This window comes from Nothobranchius furzeri, chromosome 7, assembly GCF_043380555.1.
Source record: "Nothobranchius furzeri strain GRZ-AD chromosome 7, NfurGRZ-RIMD1, whole genome shotgun sequence".
In the NCBI taxonomy this organism is placed as follows: Eukaryota; Metazoa; Chordata; class Actinopteri; order Cyprinodontiformes; family Nothobranchiidae; genus Nothobranchius; species Nothobranchius furzeri.
Window position 1 is genome coordinate 50,100,898 of NC_091747.1, and position 19,939 is coordinate 50,120,836.

Consider the following 19,939-nt stretch of genomic DNA (forward strand, 5'->3'; position numbering starts at 1 on the left):
CACACATTGCCACCATAAATGAGAGAGCTCTAAACACCAGTCGATGTTTTCTACGTCCAAACATCTTTTATTGTCTGTGACTCCAAATGGTGTTTTTCTTTTTGAGAGTCTAGTAGTTTGTCAAAAAGCTGAAGTGGTAGCAGCCGACTGTTTCTACTTCTCCGATATTATTGAACAGCAAACCTCTCACACCAGTGGTGTTCTGTTGCTAAATACGTGAGTGCGTAATGCGTGGAGGACTCGGGTAAATGTGGAAGTGTGGCGGTTCGGTGAGACAGACGACCAGATGGTCCAATAGTTGTCCGTGTTATTGGCAGAGGTTGTTAGACAAATGCAAGAAAACCACTTCATTCTTATTTGTTTCTTTTTTTTAATCATCCACAAAATATTTATAGCTATACGATGTTAGGACTTTGTTAAGAGGAATAAAAAGATGTTTTAAGCTAGCATGTTTTGCAGATTTGCCATTGTATCTTTATTGCAAAGCAAGGCAGCTTATTTATATAGCACTTTTCATACACTGAAGTAATGTGCTTAATGAATGTGCAACAAATAAGTGAGTAAATAATTAAATGATGTTTTCAACCCTGGTATTTACATTTGTCAGATGACTGATTAGTTTAATTGAACTCTTTTGGACAGCCTACCTTGTGTGCTCCTGTGCTGTCCAGGTCCATTGTAAAGACCGTCATCTGTGGGGGTGAAATGCAACACTGTTGAAAACTGACCCAGAACAAATGACCTGTAACATATTTGTTATGAGAAGAATGATCTGACATTCAGTACAGCCACCACTAAATCTTCCAAAATGTCATTTTTCAAAAATCAATCCATCTCAAAGCTGCTTGTATTTTTACACCCTTCTTCTTTCTCTCTACACCATTCCTGTCAGAGGAAGCGTGCACACTTTTGTGTATGTGCACACTTTGTGTATGTGCACACTATTGTGTATGTGCACACTTTTGTGTATGTGCACACATGCAGAAACTTAGTTCTGCTCACCCATGTTTACGGTCATCATCAGGAAGTGGCCCTGTTGAACTCGAGCGCGGAGCTCAACTTCTGCCTGAAAACGAAGACTTCACCCTGAAAGTGACAAAAGAACAAAATATAAATTACAAAACAGTTTTCCAACATCCATGTTTTCGTCTTTAGTTTCGCTTAACATAATGTTCCTATGATTTCACAAAAACAGTGACTAAACAGGATGCAGGTGGTGGCGTTAAAACAAAGGTTTTATTTCCCAACTGGTGTTCCCAATATTTATTTATTCGTTCTGCCCTCCTGAGATGGGTTTATGCTTCTGCGAGTAAAAACACACAACCTCCATGGAGAGCATTCCTCTGGTTTAATGGTACTGGAGAAGTGTTTGAGATCCCACAATGCAAGTGATTCAGGTGTGGGTGGGCTCACTAAACCTATTCCTTAAGGAAAAAGCAGCCATCAGGTTCCATAATAGTCCTTTTTTTTAACTTGCTTCATGAAGTTTTTGATTGATTGAAATAAAATAAAAATGCAGAAGTTTAAAAAATTCCCTCAAAATTGGCTGCTCTGTTAAAAAATATTGACTTAATTAAAGAAGACGGTTTTATCCTGTGGGAGGTTTCGCTCACGCAAATGCTGCAGGAAACGTGGTTGTTCTTTGAATGCAGGAATAAAAACGAGGAACCGTAACCAAAAACATTTAAAAAGTAAAAAAAATTAATAAAAACTACAGCTGCACAATTTGGCGATTGTGATCCGTCACAAGGACATGTGTAGGACAGAAATGGTTTCAGGATGTTTTGGTGCACAGTATTATTGACTGCACATGAGGTCATACTACCAAAAAAATAACAAAGTTGGAATCTTAGCCACCACAAAACTTGGTAAACAAATACTTCAAATAAAAAATATAACTATTTCATTTCCTTTTTAAAGTGACAAAGTCTACTTTCCTTGGCAACAGGGGGCAGCACATACCTAAATCATTACAAGCAAGCAGTATATTTTGTTTGTGTAAGACCTTACCAGTGAATGGCCATTAGGGTCAAAAATCCCTGGGAGCGCAACCTCCAGATAAATGACGCACATCCGACTCCCTTTCATCACTGACTACATGTGAAAAGGTAAATGTGTAAAACATCACTGTTTATGAATGTTGAAAGTTTAGTAACCACTTGTTACAAATCAGTAAATGCGTTTTGTCTTCATGGGCTCCCGTAGAAGAAAACATGGCATCTAATATGGCGTCGCCTATGAGACCCACTCCCATGTATTTTAGACCCGATTTTTATGGTTATATGTTATACGAAGCCACCAGTATTTTTGAACAACTGGGCATCATTAAATTCATTTTCATAACATTTTCATGTATATGTCCAGAGATTAACAGCAAAAACTACACATTGTCTATTTAAAAGAAGCAATGCCTTTTTATAACTAATGTATTCAAATAGTCTCCTAAATTTGAAAAGACGTCTTCATCCAAGGGTAGGCCATAACGGAGAGATTAAAAAAAAATTTTCTATTACAAAGTTTTAGACTGTTTCTGCCAGGACCATTTTTAATGGGACGCAGTCTGAGCCTAATCGCTTTAGTGTATGATCATAAAAAGGATTTGTTGAGTTAGTGACAACTTTTTAAGCTTAAACCCTATAATTACCCAGTAGTGAGTTTGAGATATACACTGGACTAACCTCTCCTTCCTGCCAGATGCAAAATGGTCACGCCAATTAGCCGCCGTTATAGTGGATGTGTTCCTTTTCACCGGCCGTTAAGTGTCACGTTTTGGATGCGTCCTCGAAGTTAAGTTTCAAATACATTTTTTATGTGCTACGCTTTCAGAACATGTCAAACGCCGCAGTTCAGATCGGGCCAGACAGGAAGTCAAACATGAAAGCAGTGTAAAACATCTAGAAACTTTCAAAATAAAAATCACAAGCAGATTTCCGGTGGCTTCTAGTAAAAAAAAAACGTGCATCATTTACCGTGTAGCCGAGGTAAACAGAACTGAAAATAAACCAGATCTTGGTGGATATATGCACCCATCTTTCTGCTTGCTTGTCATCATGTAAAGTTGCAAAATCAGTGTTGCAACTCTCCTGTGATTTTGTCACCAGCTGTGTGGAACACGTTTGCTCTGTTTCGCATCTGAAACTCTCCCAGTTGGAAGGGAGCTCGCAGGTAAAACACCTCTATTATGTTACACACCGCTCACACTTTTGGTGAAAAGGAGCAGTAACATTAGCCGTAACGATACATTAGCATTACTCAATGCAAGGCGACAAGGCAACTAGTTTTAGTTAGATCTATTGTTTTCCCTTGGAGTTATTTTAACATGGGTAAATAGAGTGGCCGCATTGTTAAGTAACTATTCCGGAACTGCGCTGCTCTGGGTGGCTGCATGTTGGAGTAGCTCTGTTGACTATATGTAAGTTCTGCTTTTTTTTGTACATTTTTTCTTCTAGTTTCTCAAGAGAAACTGTACTTTTTGGACATTTTACTTGTCTGTTTCTGGTGATGTGAAGATTAGAGGATTTTTACTGCTATTTTTCACTTTTTAAAATTTTTGAGCATTTGTTATAATGCGTAACCATGGCAACAAGCTGGTTTACAATCGGGAGCGGCGGATTAACGTTGGAAAGGCTGAAATAATACCTCAACTGAAGCCACAAGTCCCAAATGAGCTAAAACGCAAGAAGTGTGGGTGAAGAGCGGGAGCAAAATGGAGACAGAGAAAGAGGAAATTCAAACCATCTCTTCCATCGATCATAATGGGCAATGTGAGATCACTGGCCAACAAGATGGATGAACTCCAAGCTCTTTCAAGGACTCAGCCAGAGTATCGGCAGTGCAGTGTTATGTGTTTCACTGAGATGTGGCTGCAGGACCATATCCCTGATTCCGCATCTCTCTGCCAGGACTCCTAACTGTACGAGCAGACAGAGATCTGAAGAGCAGCGGGAAAAGAAAAGGAGGTGGAGTGACAGTGCTTGTCAACAACAGATGGTGCCATCCAGGTCATGTTTCAGTGAAATGTCTCTGCAGCCCAGATGTTGAACTCTTGGCAGTAAGTTGTCGCCCATATTATTTACCAAGAGAGTTCAACAGTGTTGTCTTGGCAACCGTTTATATTCCACCTTCAGCCATTGCTGAAAGTGCATGTGATACCATCAGTTCCATTGTCGCTAAGCTACAAACCCAGCACCCCAATGCATTTGTGGCTATTTCTGGTGATTTTAATCATGCCTCGCTCTCTGCTACACTTCCAACATTTCAACGGTTTGTCAGCTGCTCCACCAGAGAAAACAAGACATTGGATTTGTGTTATGCAAATGTAAAGTATGCATACATGTCCAAAACAAGACCTCTTCTGGGACAATCAGATCTCAATCTTGTTTTACTCTGCTCAGAATACAAATCACTTGTTCAGAGGAAACCTGTGACAAGAAAAGCTGGGAGAAAATGGTCACAGGATGCTGAAGAAGCCCTGCAGGGTTGTTTTGAGACCACAGATTGGATGACTCTCTGCCAAGGATATGAAGAGGACATCAATGCCATGACTGGATGTGTCACAGACTATATAAACTTCGGTGTGGACAATATCATACCCACCAGAACAGTGAGATGCTTCGCTAGTAACAAACCCTGGATCACCAGTGAACTGAAGAATCTGCTAAATGAGGGGGGGAAAAGCCTTCAAGGAGGGAGACAGGAAATTATTGAGGAGTATACAGAAGCAACTGAAGATCAAGATCAGAGACAGCAAGGAGGTATACAGGAAGAAGCTGGAGAACAAACTACAGATGGACAATATCAGAGATGTCTGGTCAGGGATGAAGAAGATCACAGGCTTCAAGCAGAAGAAGGATTGCACAGATGGCAGCCTGGATACAGCCAATGAACTGAACAAGTTCTTCAATAGGTTTAGTTCAGGAACAAACCCAGCATCCTTCTCGCCTGTCCCCAGCCAATCAGACATCCCATCCTTCTCTGATCCAACATTTTCCTGTCACACACCAGCTCTTTTGTCCTCTAATACAGTCATGGACTCTTCTGGTTCTATAAATCTGTCTTCAAGACAGGAGATGCAGCTGCCCCGTTTACCTCCCCCTCCCACCTATCTGTCTCTATAAGTCAGGTGAAGAGGCAGCTGGAGAGACTGAACAGGAACAAGGCTGCAGGTCCAGATGGTGTCAGCCCCAGAGTACTGAAGGCCTGTGCAGAGCAGCTCTGTGGGATTCTGCAACACCTCTTCAACCTCAGCCTGGCCCAGGAGAAGGTTCCAGTCCTGTGGAAGACATCCTGCCTTGTTCCAGTTCCAAAGAAAACTCGCCCATCAGTCAATGACAACTACAGACCGGTTGCCCTGACATCCCACATCATGAAGGTCCTGGAGAGACTCCTGTTGGTCCACCTGAATAAGCAAACTAGAACAAATCAGGACCCACTGCAGTTTGCTTATCACTATGGAGTTGGAGTTGAAGATGCCATCATCCAGCTGCTTCAACCAACCCACTGTCATCTGGACAAAGCAGGCAGCACTGTGAGGGTCATGTTCTTTGATTTCTCCAGTGCATTTAACACAATCCAGCCTGATGTACTTTGCCAGAAACTCCAGAAGACACAGGTGGGGGCCTCAACTATCGCCTGGATTAAAGACGACCTGACAAACAGACCACAGTTTGTGAGGCTGAAGAACTGCACATCAAACCAGGTGATCAGTAACATTGGAGCACCACAGGGGGCTGTACTCTCACCATTCCTTTTCACCCTGTACACCTCAGACTTCCAGTACAAATCAGAGACCTGTCATCTGCAGAAATACTCAGATGACTCTGCAGTGGAGGTGGTTGAGGAATACAAATACCTTGGAGTTTGCTTGGACAACAGACTGGACTGGAGAAAGAACAGCCAAGCCGTTTACAAGAAGGGACACAGCAGACTTCACTTCTTGAGGACGCTTAGGTCCTTCAGTGTCTGTAGCAAGATGCTGCACATCTTCTACAAGTCTGTTGTTGAGAGTGTAATCTCTTCAGCCATCGTCTGTTGGGGTAGCAGCATCAGAAACAGGGACCTGAAAAGCTCAACAGCCTAATAAAAAAGGCTGGTTCTGTTCTGGGGACGACTGTGGAACCACTGGAGGAGATAATGCAAAGAAGGATTCTCCAGAGAATCAAGAAAATTATGGACAACCCTGAGCATTCTCTTCACAAGACTGTCCGACAACGGAAGAGTGTCTTCAGTCAGAGGCCTCTTCAGTTTCGCTGCAACACTGACCGCTACTGGAGATCCTTCCTGCCAACAGCCATTGTAATATACAATAACTCTTTGATGACTTGATTATTATTATTATTATTCTGAGCTACTACAGCAATCAAGTTCCCTCTGGGATTAATAAACTATTTTTGAACTGAATTGAATTGAACGAATTATCTTTTCAAAAATTTTAATTCTAACAAATGATTGTGATAAAAATCTTATTTCACTTTTTAAAAAGTCCCTAAACCAACCAATCTGGTAGGGCTGCAACAACGAATCGATAAATTCGATGAAAATCGATTACTAAAAGCGTTGGCAACGAATTGCGTCATCGATTTGTTGTGTTGCACAACTCCCCCAAAAGCCCCCTCCCCTCCCGCCCGCCGTTGAGCGCAGACCACAGAGCCGGCAGGTGTTTGGAAAGACGAACATGGCAGAAGCAGCGAGACCCAAAAAAAGTAAAAACTTCTAAAGTTTGGGAGCATTTTCAGTTAAATCAGGCGAAGACATTCGTTACCTGCAACGTTTGTAGGTCAGACTTAGCACGGCACGGGAGTGCTGCAGTGATGATGCAGCGTCTTAAACGCAAGCATGTCAGAATCATCAGCGAGGAAGGAGAGAGCTCGGTGTCCGGGTAAGTTAAAAACTTTTCAAATGTGATTCACCCAAGCCCCGGATTATTACACAGGCTAGACATGCCCTAAGCTCGTTAAAAAAAGTTTATAAAATCGTAAGCGCGACGCTATTAGATAAACGGGGGGGGGGGACTCGCGCTGCTGCGAACCGGTTCCGCCGTCACATTCCCGCAGAAACTGGTTGATCACACCGGGGCCAGGCTCCTAGCATGTGGCTTTACAACCACAATGTCCTCAGAAGCGAAAACGCTTTTAAAAGGGAGGGAGGAGTCCTAACTGTTGCTGTAGGCGTGTTGTGAGAGTGCAGTTATTTACTGGTTAATATATTTTTGGGTTCAGTTGCTTTCATGTGGCCTAATATGAGTCTATTTGGGATCATTGGAATGATCAGCAGCATTTCTTGATGTGACTTTATGGCAGTTGCCCATGGCATCATCACAAGGAGGATGGCATTCATTTACTTTTGTTTTATTTGGTATTTTTTCAGTCCTTTTTGGAAACAGTGATTAATTTTGATAAATTCACAGCCTATGTTTAATTACATTTAAAAATTAGTTGTTTGACATCCCCAATTATAATAAATGTCTACAGATGAGATCAAACAAAACAGATGAGAATTGCTGTTTAACTTGGACCAAGCATTTTAGGTCACAGATAGGTGTGGCTTAGGGTCTCTGTCTATACACCTTATAAGACAATTTAGGTGATGGCATGTTGTTTTTCTGCTATTGAACTGTTTTCTAATGTTGTGTTTAATAAAGTGAAGGAAGGAGAAAAATAACGTTTCCCTAGCAGTTTTTAAAAATGTCCCTATGTAATCCGATTAATTGATTAATCGTGTCGAGACCCCATCCGATTCATCGATTATCCAAATAATCGTTTGTTGCAGCCCTACAATCTGGTTTTAACAGCTTTGAACTAACAGTTTGTCAGATTGTTGCAACACACACACACACACACACACACACACACACACACACACACACACACACACACACACACACACACACACACACACACACACACACAGCAACAGTTTCTCAACTGTGAGTAACAGCAAGTGAGAGAGCCAAGGTTTAATGTCGGCCAGTGGCAGCGCTGCAGAAAAATGCCTCTCTTTGGTTATTTAAAGGGACTGTAAGGAAGTTTGACAGCCAAAACATGTATAGAAATAATAAATGTCTTCTTCATACATTCTCCTGCAATGCCCTGGTCCTGTAGAATGAGCCCTGGCATTTTTACTGTGTTTTTCTGTAAAATCACAGAAAAAGAGAGCTGCTCGGGTCGAGCAGGCTGCTTCATGCGCGTTCACCTCAGGCATCGCCCGTAGCATTTGCTATCCGTAGCTTTAGCAGCAGAGAGAGAGGCAGTGCCAACTCAGCGACTTTGTCGCTGTTCCTAACACCTAGTGACAAACCTAGCTACATTTCGGAGGACCCTTAGCTACTTTCTGTAGAACTTTCTTCTAGATATTTCCTGCAAATTAGCAACAAAATAGCCATTTTCGCTCCGAACCGTTCTTTGGATTGACGATGTTTCAGCTGTCATCAGGGATATAAAAGTTACAGATAGTTTGAACATCATTGGTGCTTTAGCTCACCTAGTAAGGTGCCTTACTCTCATGCTGTAGACCTGGGTTCAACTCCAGTTGTGAACATAATTTGTCAATTTGAGTTTCTTTTTTACATTAATGATATATTTTTTACAGTAATAAGACGCCCACATTTGTATTTGAGACTCGCCGAAAGGCATTGAATTCATGGATGAAAAAGTTGTGGGTTCAACTTTCATTTTGGAACAATTTTTCACGCAAGGGAAGGGAATGATCTGAGCATGCAGGAGGACTGACCCATCATAAACCTTTGTCGGCTGTGTTGAAGAGAAAGGTACAGAACCAAATTATTTAATTAATTAGTCAAGTCAAGTCAACTTTATTTATAAAGCACTTTACAACAGCATAAAAGCTGACCAAAGTGCTTAACAAGCCAAAAAGAACAGAAGTTCCCTAAAAATTCTAAAAATAAGATAAAAAGTTCATCACAAAGTAAAAACATGATAAAAACAAACATATCAACTGAATTAAAAGCAAATGAGAACAGATGAGTCTTTAAAAGTGATTTAAAACCCGACAGTGACGAAACCATCCTAATCTGAATTGGGAATGCATTCCACAACCTTGGAGCTGCTACTAAGAAAGCTCTAGCGCCCCTGAGCTTTCTCTTTTTTCTCGGCACCTCCAGGAGAAACTGGTCGGCTGACCTCAGTGACCGAGACGGGGAGTGAGTAACTAAAAGTTCACAAAGATACTACGGATCAAGGCCATGTACAGCTTTAAAAGCCAATAAAAGAACCTTGTACTGGACCCTAAAATTGACAGGCAGCCAGTGCAGCGAAGCTAAAATTGGGGTAATGCGCTCCCTCTTTCTCGAACCCGTCAATAGGCGTGCTGCTGCATTTTGCACCATTTGAAGACGGGAGAGGTGAGACTGAGGAAGACCAAGGTACAGTGCGTTGCAATAGTCAAGGCGTGATGTAATAAACGCGTGAATCACTGTCTCATAATCATGACTTGAGAGCAGACGCTTAACCTTGGCAATCCTCCTTAACTGATAAAAACTGGCTTTGGTGACGGCACTGATTTGCTTTTCCAGAAGCAGATCACTGTTAAGATGGACTCCCAGACTGGTCGCTACAGGTTTCAAAAATAGGGCTAGTGGACCAAGGTCAGCAGAACATGGGCCACTGGACACACTAGGACTAAAAAGCATGACCTCAGTCTGTCATTATTAAAATGTAAAAAATTTGCAGACATCCAGGTTTGAACCTCATCGAGGCAGTTTAGAAGAGGATCTAAAGAATTGGGTAGGCCACGTTTAATGGGAATATAAACCTGTGTGTCGTCTGCATATAGATGAAAAGAACATCCATGTTTCGTAAAAATGGAACCCAGAGGTAGCAAATAAGAGAGAACAACAACGGGCCCAGCACCGATCCTTGAGGAACCCCGCATATGAGAGGCGAGCGAGATGACGTGAAGCCACCTAATGATACACAAAACGACCTCTCAGCCAAATAGGACTTAAACCAGTCCAAAGCAACTCCTTTAATCCCAACAAACTCTTGTAACCGTGAAATCAGGAGACAGTGATCCATGGTGTCAAAGGCAGCAGACAAATCCAACTGTACCAGAACCACAAAATCACCAGAGTCAGTAGCTAAAAGAAAGTCGTTTAAGACCCTGAGCAGTGCAGTCTCTGTGCAATGTGCCTTCTTAAAACCTGACTGGAATTTTTCACAAATATCATTTGCATGCAAAAACTCTGTCAATTGCAAATACACCACTTTTTCCAGAACCTTTGAAAGGAATGGGAGTTTTGAAATAGGCCTATAATTAGACAGTAGAGGGGTCAAGACTGGGCTTCTTAAGTAGTGGCTGAACAACAGCATGTTTCCAAGATTTTGGAACCACACCAGATGAAAGGCTACTATTAACCATGGTAAGAACCCAAGGACCCACGGAGGAAAAAACCTCCATAAAGAGGCGGGGAGGAATCACATCAGTAGGAGCTGCGTGTTCTCCTGTCCTCTGTCCTCCGGGCCACACGCACACACACGGGACTGTCTAAGCTGTTATTTTCGTTAAGGAGTGTGCACGTACAGCATGCACACCTCATGCACGAGCTTACTTTTGAAGCTGCAGTTACGCGTTAGGACTGAGTGGCGATCGCGAGCATAAAAACTTCAAACTTCCTTACGGTCCCTTTAAGTGTTAATATTTGATGATTAATTTTTACTCTGCACCAAACGCTCATTAACTGGAGACTCATTAATGGTAGAGGACACTAATGACACAGTTTAAAGGGTTACTAGAATAAAAGGGAAGTGCTAAACATTATGCAAAAACCACATGAAAATATATTACAAATTAAAGCTAAAAGGTCAAAAACAAATGAGGTTAAAATATTTTTTCATGCCTCTTAACAAATTTCCAACATGGTATAGCAATATATATATTGTGGAGTTTTTTTAAAAAGTACAGTGTGTTTTTTTTTTTTTTTTTGCATTTGTCTAAAAACCTCAACCAATACCATGTTTCAGATCAAAAGCATCTATTGGGCCATCCAGTTGTTAGTCTTGCTAAACCGCTGCTCTTCCCTGGGTTCTCCAATAATTACACAAACATGTATTTAGCAACAGAACACCACTGGTGTGAGAGGTTCTTCTCTCAATAATATCAGAGAGAAAGAAACAGCCAGCTGCTACCACTTCAACTAGAGTCCCAAGAAGAAAAACACCATTTGAAGTCATGGACAACGAATGATGTTTGAATGTAGAAAACGGCGACTGGTGTTTAGCACTATCTTGTTTCCTCAGGCATCGCAGGTTTTTGGTTCCAGCAGAGGTTTTGCATTCAAAACCTAGCTTTGTCGCAGATTTACCATAACAGCTTTAAAGGTACACAATGAATCAAATAAAACTCCACAAAATATGCAAAACATAAAAAACTGAAAGATTAATAATTTATACAGATTTTAAAAGAACAAGCCCTATGATTGCCACAAAGTGGAAAACGTTGATAGAGAGAAAAGAAAGAAAATGAGGACAGAGTCGTTGAACTGTTTATTAAAAATCCTATTTCCTGTGGGGAAAAAACAAGGATTTTTGATTTAAATGTGGATATGATCTAAAAAATCTGGAATTTTTGTAACATCCTGCATGTTTATTACAATTTACTATGACTTTCAGAATGAACGGGTTTGTATTTTGGCCGCTGCTACCTTTCCTGTCTGTGCCATGTGACAAGAGTGCATTTACAGATTATAAAATAACAGGTTTATAATATATTTTCTGTATATTTTATGCAATAAAAATAAAATAGTGTCTTAGGACATGAAAGACTGTTTTTTCTCATTTGGAACATGTAGGCACTTATATAGAGCAGCATGGACAATTTATCCTTAATGCAATATTAACACAAATATCACCGCAGATTGTTTTTGGCAACCAGATGGATCCCCAATTACCTTAATGGGACAATGTGTATTTTCCCAGGTGATAGAGGGTGGTACATACCTAAATCACTGCAAGCAGGCGGTATTTTTATGTTTGAGTAAGACCTTACCAACGGATGGCCATTAGGGTCAAAAATCCCTGGGAGCGCAACCTTCAGCAAAATGACAAGCACATCAGACTCCCTTTCATCACTGGCAATGAGTGAAGAAGTAAATATGTAAAAAAATAAATAAATAAAAATACACTTATGAATGCTGAAGGTTTTGTAACCATTTGTTACAAATCTGTAATTGCGTTTTGTCTTCACGGGCTTCCGTAGAAGGAAACATCACGTCTAAAATAGCGTCACCCAGGGACTTAGACCCGCTCCCATGTATTTTAGACCTGACCTTTATGGTTATACAGTAATCCCTCGTTTATCGCGGTAGATGCGTTCCAGACCTGGCCGCGATAGGTGAAAATCCGCGAAGTAGGGACTCCCAGCATGCCCCTCGCGGGGATTCCCTCCACGTCGCATCTACGTCACAAACCGCGGCTATAAACGGAAGTCGCCTTTCCAGCTCACCACTCAAGTCATTGTTTCTTCAGATTCATGATCAGTTTCCAACCTACCGATCAATCCAACGAACTATCAGCTCATAGTAAGTTATCTTACTTACTTCTGGAAAGCCCGGCATTTCCGTGTCACTTCGTTGACGCTCGAACGCTCGGGGGTTTCCTAGATCAGCCGGCGTTTCACCGACGCTATCACTTCCGCGTCTGTGAAACCATACTCCCTATTGAATTATCGTATGATCACATTCTCTTTTTGTGGGTAAAACTCAAGAAAAAAATTTTTTTACTTGTTTTTTTTTTTTAGTTTTATTACAAAAAGTGCATTTTATGATGAAATTGATGAAAAAAAAACAAGAATTTCTTGATATTTCGCATAGAAAAATACCGCGAATCAGTGAAAAATACAGCGAATCTGCGAATTCCCCCTGAAAAATGCTCCAAAGGAAAAAATCCGCGAAGCAGCGAATCCGCGATGAACGAACCGCGAAGTAGCGAGGGATTACTGTATGTTACAAAGCCGCCAATATGTTTCAACATCTGGGCATCATTTAATTAATTTTCAACAATTCAATGGATATTTTCAGAGATTAACGGTGAAATCTACACATTGCCTCTTTAAGGCCCACAGCTTATTTTGATAGCAACCGAAAATGCTAAAGCACATGACGAGTGAGAGTTTCACAGTGATAAGAGAAAAGCAAGGAGAAAGAAAATTTAGGTTTACTGCGTATTAAGTGACATCTCAACATTTTTATGCAAATCTACGTTAACGCTAACTAAACACAACAGAGATGAAGAACAGCCAAATGACAGGTGGTCCACCAACAATGTGCCGCCATGCTGTCCAGCCTGCCGACGCCACATACACAAGCCTCTGTCCTACACCAGCCAGCAAGTCAGCAGATGGTCCATCTGCTTCGCCCCTCTGCCCAGCATGGTGCCAGGCAAGGAGAACCCACTGATCACCGGCCCAGTTCTCCACATAAGTGGGAAATGTGACAGCTATGCTTGTTGATGATCAAAAGCTAAAAATCGCCCCTCACTCTCAACGCGCTGCTGCTACACATCCTCAGAGATGAGTCTGTCTGCTTTACTAAAACAAACCAGCAAACTCCTCCACTTCACTGTCAAATGGTGATAAAATCACCCAACGGGCTAACGTTTCGCAGGCAGAGCCCGCTCTCTCTCCCTCGTCACAGGCAATCATTTAAAAAGAAGAGGGTTGATTTTTAGACAAGCCAAGCAAAAGGCAGAGCTAAACTCTTCACACTCCACTCTGCACTTTTAGTTTTGTTGAAGTGATTGAAAGGAGATTGGAGCCAAGACCATGCGGGTCAACACGTACACTTGTGAGAATACACTAACCTCTTTCAGCTCTCTTACATCACTTTCTAGCCACATAAATAGAGTGACGTTGGTCTTAGTCTCTAAGGGAACCCCCGCTCCTTTTGAGGAGAAATGTTGGGTCTGCTCTCCAGCTGCATGGTGGCGTAATCACTGTAACCTCATCAATGACATCACTCTCGTGGAGTCCCAGAGTAATCAACATTTCAGAGGTAAAGATCTAAGTGCTAAAGGACTCATAGGGTTTCCACTGTCCAACAAATGCCAAAACAGATGATCATCGGGGAATTACAGCCATCGGTAAGTGTTGCCCTATAAAAGACAAGCAAAAGATCTGAAGTATTGTCTAGTTGTGAGCCAGAAAACATCAGATTTCTATCATAACCAATTGTTGGACTCGTTGAACTTCTTTTCCGTGGCTTGTACGACTCCTCAAGCTTCAAACTGATAAGTGCTGGCCTTTATGTAAAGTCATCTAAAGCAAAAAAAATAAAACTAACAACCACCATTTTAGCCATTATACTACGGTATGACATCATAACATCCAGTTTGAACTGATGAGACAGGAAGTGATGGGTGATTAGTAAGGCTATAGGCAACCTATTCCTATTCACTGAGCAGTGGCCCCGTTTGCATGAGTCAGAAGGTTTGTTCGAGTTTATTCTGGGAAGTCAGACAATACAGTGTGTCCTTTCACTCGCTAATAAGCCTAATGAGGTCATTATAAGCAGGGTAAAACTTGTGGACTTTGCTTTGTTAGTGAGGTGCAAGTGGGAGAATACATGCCTCCATGCGGGAGCCTAAACACTCATTTATCTCAACTTTGGCTCCCCTTGCTTTACCTGACTAGAGTTAGTGTTGAGAAAGAGAACAATGGAACAAAAAAGCCTTAATGACTTCTTTGACAGCACATACATTTAAGTCTCAGTTGGTGTTACCCTTAATTCAAGGTTTTTGTGCAACCTCTAGGCACTTTTGTCAAATTCAAAAGGGGCAAGGGGTAAATTTCTCCTACAAACAAGGAAACCCCTTCCAGAAGCCTCGTGTTGTTTCTTTTGCATAAACAGACTCGGCCAACTTTCTAGACATAAGTAAGATCAGCTATGGGGCTAAATGGTAGAAGTAGGTAAGGACATCAAACAAAATGTTGTAGTAGAAGAATCAGACCCCCTCAAAACACAGAGGGCTAAGTGGTAAGAGCAATGAATGCAATGCAAGTCATACCAAGGGAGTTCCTCTTATCATCGGACAAAAACGTTCATTTCAACTAAGGATGTTTACTTTTCTTGTGTGGACCATTCATACCGTACCTTTGGTTTCAGCTGTGAGCAGGCAGATTTTTGGGATAAGAGTTGTTTGGAGATATTATAATAACCAAATGGGGAGCCTAAGTCATGCCCATCTACTTCCGGACCGGTCCCCTGAACAAAGAAAAAAGGAATGCAAGTCAATGAGGCGATAAAAGCTATTTTCTAATCCCATTTGATACGTGTATGGGTTTCACGTAGGAAGGACGTGAATTTTAAAGACACATTTTGATGTGAAGAAAACTATTATTTTCAAACAGTGGCAAAAGTAATTTTAGGTTTTGTGTGAAATGACGTATAGACCTACAAATGTGTCTCACCAGGATGTGTATTGTTGAAATTCTGGCGATACGATACATATCACGATACAGGGGAGACGAAACGATATATCACGATATATTGCAATACATTCAGTCAGATGTTACAAGCAATTTTTTTACTGAATTTATTGTAAGAATGTTCAATAAACTGTCCAAACTGATACGTAACATGTTTAACATGAGGTATCTGACCCATGATGGAGGGATTTACATTTTAAATGGTGGAAACAAAACCCGTTGCACACTGCTGCCAACTAGCGGGTGGCGATTGAATTGCACAAAATGAAAAGAAAATACACAAATGTTTGCATGTAAATTCTTTCAAAGATTAGATACACGGCTTTTGAATATTGATGTAATAATCGCAGGAAAAAAAATCACGATATATTGCCATATCGACATTTCCGATACACAGCTTTTGAATATTGATATAATATTTCTTGAAAAAATATCACGATATAGTGCCATATCGATATTTTCTTACATCCCTATGTCTCACCATATTGATGTCATCAAAACAGACACAGAGAAGAAAATGGCTGTAAGTTTGGTGAGCTTCAAATACTTCCAGCACAAAAGAAGGAACATTAAATGTGGAGAAAACCACTATAAACCTTACCATGTGGTAAGTAGCAGCTATGCTGGGAGTGAAGAGATTCTGCAGTGATGTCGTACATGCAACGCCTGATTTGTAGTTTAATCTACAAATTTTTACAAGCTAACAATTCTCAAAGTACGAGACAGACATAGTCGAAACACACATAATTTACTTTTATTAAAAACTGAAGTTCAACATACGTGCGATTCAGGGCTTAGGCAAAGAGGATAAGAATATAGCTTTTATAGCTCCGTTCTCTTTTTTTAATCACTCTGAGGATCCATGAGCCGACTGGGCGCCCCACGGAAACAGATGTCTTTATTTTATAAAGGACTTATTAAAGGTCTGACTTTGCATGGATAGAAATAATCATCTAGGTAAATGAGTAGATCTGGTAGAGTCATGAAAGTCAAAACTGAAGCCAAAGTAAGAGGAAGCAGTCTCTGCCCACAACATTAGAATAACTACAAACGTGTTAGGTTGCAAAAAAAATCAATCATACATCTATTATCTGAACCGCTTACTTCTGTAGGGCCATGGGGGGTGGTGCCTATCGTCAGCAGCCGAGAAACATGGGACACCCTGAACAGGTTACCAATCCATCACAGGGCCATAGCAAAAAAATGAAAATAAACAGTTGCAACATAAGCACCTGCAAACAGGAGATGAAGTATAAAGCTGCTTGGAAGTTTTTTGGTTTGAGTTGTTGACTTGGTTGATGGTGAAAATTTGCTTTTGCGTGGTGTCATTATTGAACTTCCTGGACTGTTTTTGGCCTCTTTGCCCTTGATCACCAAAGCATGCTAACCTGTGCCTGACATAAGCTTCCTGCAACCACAGTTCCAGTTCTAGATCATTTCTTTGCCTCATGCAGGCCACAGGCTGATTCAGACAAGCCAAGTCAAAGTCAAGTCAAGTCGTTCAAGCCAGGCCAGGTCTAGTTTTCCTGTGTTTAATCAAGCCAAGAATCCTGTGTTGATTCAAGTCAAACTGAGACAAGTTATGGAGGAAATCCTGACTTTCTTTCTCAATAAATGTCCTTTTATTAGGAGGCCCAAGGGAAGACCCAGGACACAATGGAGGGACTATGGAACACCTTGGGATTCCCCCTAATAAGCTGGTCCAAGTGGCCGGAGAGAGGGAAATCTGGGCCTCTCTGCTTAGGCTCCTGCCCTCGTGACCAAACCTCGGATATGAAGATGAAAAAGGATGAATAGCTATTATTTTTTACAGCACAAGGTTTAAAAAACAAAACTACTTAAGTAAATGGATTCATGCATTTTGATTTAATCCCATGATCGCATCAGTACAGGAATACTCCACCAGTGCACCACCACAGCACCACAGCATGTGCTTGGCCATGAATTGATCCTTGTTTTTGTTCTGAGCCACGCCACATATTCAAACGTAAACAAGAGTTTTCATATATGAACAAAATCAAGCTGGATCCAGTGGTCCTAATGAGACCCTAAGATTTTTTTTTTTTTTTGTAAAACTGACAACTCTATTAGCTCAATGCTATCTTGATTCATCTGCAATTATCATTAACCATGTAGGGGTTCCTAAAAATAGCCAAATAAAAAGAGTTTCCCTGCAGCTGTCTACCATACACCTGTACTCGCTGCACCACAATACTCCCTCGACTCAGAGGAATCTGTGCAATCTGTAAAGTAAGCCGTCTTTTCCATTGCGAGATGACGTGCTATTACACGCACATTCACTCATTGTGTTTCTCCACCCAAACGCAGCCAAGCAGAGACGCAGCTCATAGACTTTCACAAAACAGCTGTGGCAAGAAAACTTTTCAGCTCTGGGACATAAAGAGCTGTTCTAATTCCTCCTCCAGAGGAATTCAGCCTCCCCGAAACTGACTAAAACTGGCCTGATTTCACCGTTTCTGAGTCATTTAAAAAAATACACAAACAGCTGCAGGCACAAAGCAGCAATGACGCTTTTGTTGCAGTATTTTACAAACTGTCTGGACTCTTTTGCTGTCCTTGCAGGTCTCGGGCATTGTCCTATAATGAGACAGGCCATGCAGACAGCAGCTCAATCCAGACTACTTCCTGTGAGTTTCTGGAGTGGAAGGGAAGGGACCTCGCCGCTGTTTCACTGATAAAGACCGACTGACTCCAGGGAGGACACACGTCAACAATCCAAACGCAGCTAAATGAGAGTGTTGGTTTTACTTTACAGATTGCTTTGTGTCTAGTGGGAAAAGAAAGAAAACAGAATCTCACACGAGCGATGCATCCTGACGCAGCATCAGTCCCTCGCATCAGTTGGTTAGCCTGATACCCACTGAGGCGGTTATTTAGGTTAAAACCTGTCTATTTTTGGTCAAAATTGCCAAAAATCTGTTGGGAATGAGATTTAAACCAATAAACCTATAAGGCATGAGCTCTACATAGCAGTGGTGCACCTGAGCATGATAACAATTACACCTGTCATTCAATAACGTCCCTGCAAACTAATCTGGCTCAAAGTTTTTAAAGGAAGCATAAAAATAAATTTTAGTAGACTGGTGTTAGAAATAAGTGATTAAGTCTCTTTGTGTTATTTTATGACAAATTAAAAATCCAACTGGATTGGGAGGACATTTTCCTCCTAGATTAATTTACAAATATTTGGTGAAACTTACACCTGAAACACAATTAATAACTAGTTTGATCTGCATCTGCTGCAGGATCCCTTCCTGGTCGCAGTGAGGATGGTTTCCACTTGTCACTTCCTACTTTGGGGCAGTTTCTGAGGAATGACAAAGTGCTGAGAAATTTCATCCGTCACTCTTAATAGCAGATATCAATTTGTGAGAATATTTCATTTTGACTTTATAACATAAATTCTGATTAATTCAATTTGACACACACTGAAAAATAAGTGAACCCCTGCCTTTTCACTTGGCAGAACTGAGCACAAATCCAGTTATTTTGGGAAAAGTAAGGAGACATATGCTAACATCCTATTTGATGCAGTTAAGCTGACCACTGTGATTCACGCAGGTCTTGGAGGACTGACAGCAAAGGAGGAAAACGGAACATAAATAACTCTGCAAACTCAAGATGGTGATCACAACTTTCCAAAAGCATTTCCATGTCCAGACAGCTGCACCAATAAAGAAACAGACTCAGATTATCCGCTTGAAATTTTTAATCTAAAAAGAAAGAAAAAGTGAGATTATGGGTCTGTCTGATTTCAGATTCCCTATGAATTACTAAATGCCTTCCAAATGACAGTTCCCACATGTAAAACAAGCTGCTGTCAGTGCAAACATGATGTCGCATGATAATACCTCTAACTGTGTTTTAATCCCACAGATTAGAGTATTAAAATGCCATCAACTCATGTGGAGAAGCAGGAAGCCATACCTTGTTGTTTGAGTGTGCCCATGTTACGGCTGGGGCTGCTGCAGGGGCTCTAACGGTGACAAGTTTATGTAGAAAAGATAAATCCCAACAGATGCGGAGCAAATAATCCCCAAAACACAAAGAGCTGCAGTCCGGAAACTGTCCTCAGCACTAAAGAAGGGCGCAGAAATAACACGAAGACGCAGAAAGAGCTCCTCTTCTCAAAGCTGCATATCGATAATAAAAAGATATTATTGTTTATAATAATAATCCAGAGCAGGAGGCCGCGTTACCGGGGCAGACGGGACTCAGACGGGCCCGGTGGGATACAGAGTTAAAGTTTTCCCGACCTGCGCTCGGCTCGTCTCAACACTCTACAAGAAATCAGCTCTTCTCTGGAAGCTGCGCCTCTGATGTCAGCAGAAAACGTGAGCTCCAGGAAGTGGTGACGCTGTCCGGTGCTGCGTTACCATGTCAGCGGCGCCAAACCGGAGGGAGCAACGCCCCCGTGTGGACTCCTCAAGCTACTACAACGGTTTTACTCGTGTAATAAAATGAATACTGCTGATGAGTTTGT

General features: G+C 41.3%; 1 protein-coding gene across 2 annotated transcripts in view; it reads right to left on the reverse strand.

Moving 5' to 3' along the window:
• The window catches only part of map3k22 (mitogen-activated protein kinase kinase kinase 22), a 47,520-nt gene extending 27,937 nt beyond the window's left edge, over nt 1-19,583 (reverse strand). Inside the window, exons 1-4 of one of the 2 annotated variants that reach the window (XM_015955137.3) lie at nt 19,384-19,530; nt 15,101-15,211; nt 1,003-1,086; nt 648-692 (exon numbers count right to left, since the gene is read on the reverse strand). In XM_015955137.3, coding sequence (XP_015810623.1) covers nt 648-692; nt 1,003-1,021 — 64 coding nt within the window. In that variant the 5' untranslated portion in view covers nt 1,022-1,086; nt 15,101-15,211; nt 19,384-19,530. Of the gene's footprint in view, nt 1-647; nt 693-1,002; nt 1,087-15,100; nt 15,212-19,383 lie in introns of both variants that reach the window. The other variant, XM_015955136.3, reaches the window with a different exon arrangement.
• Nucleotides 19,584-19,939: the final 356 nt, after the last annotated feature.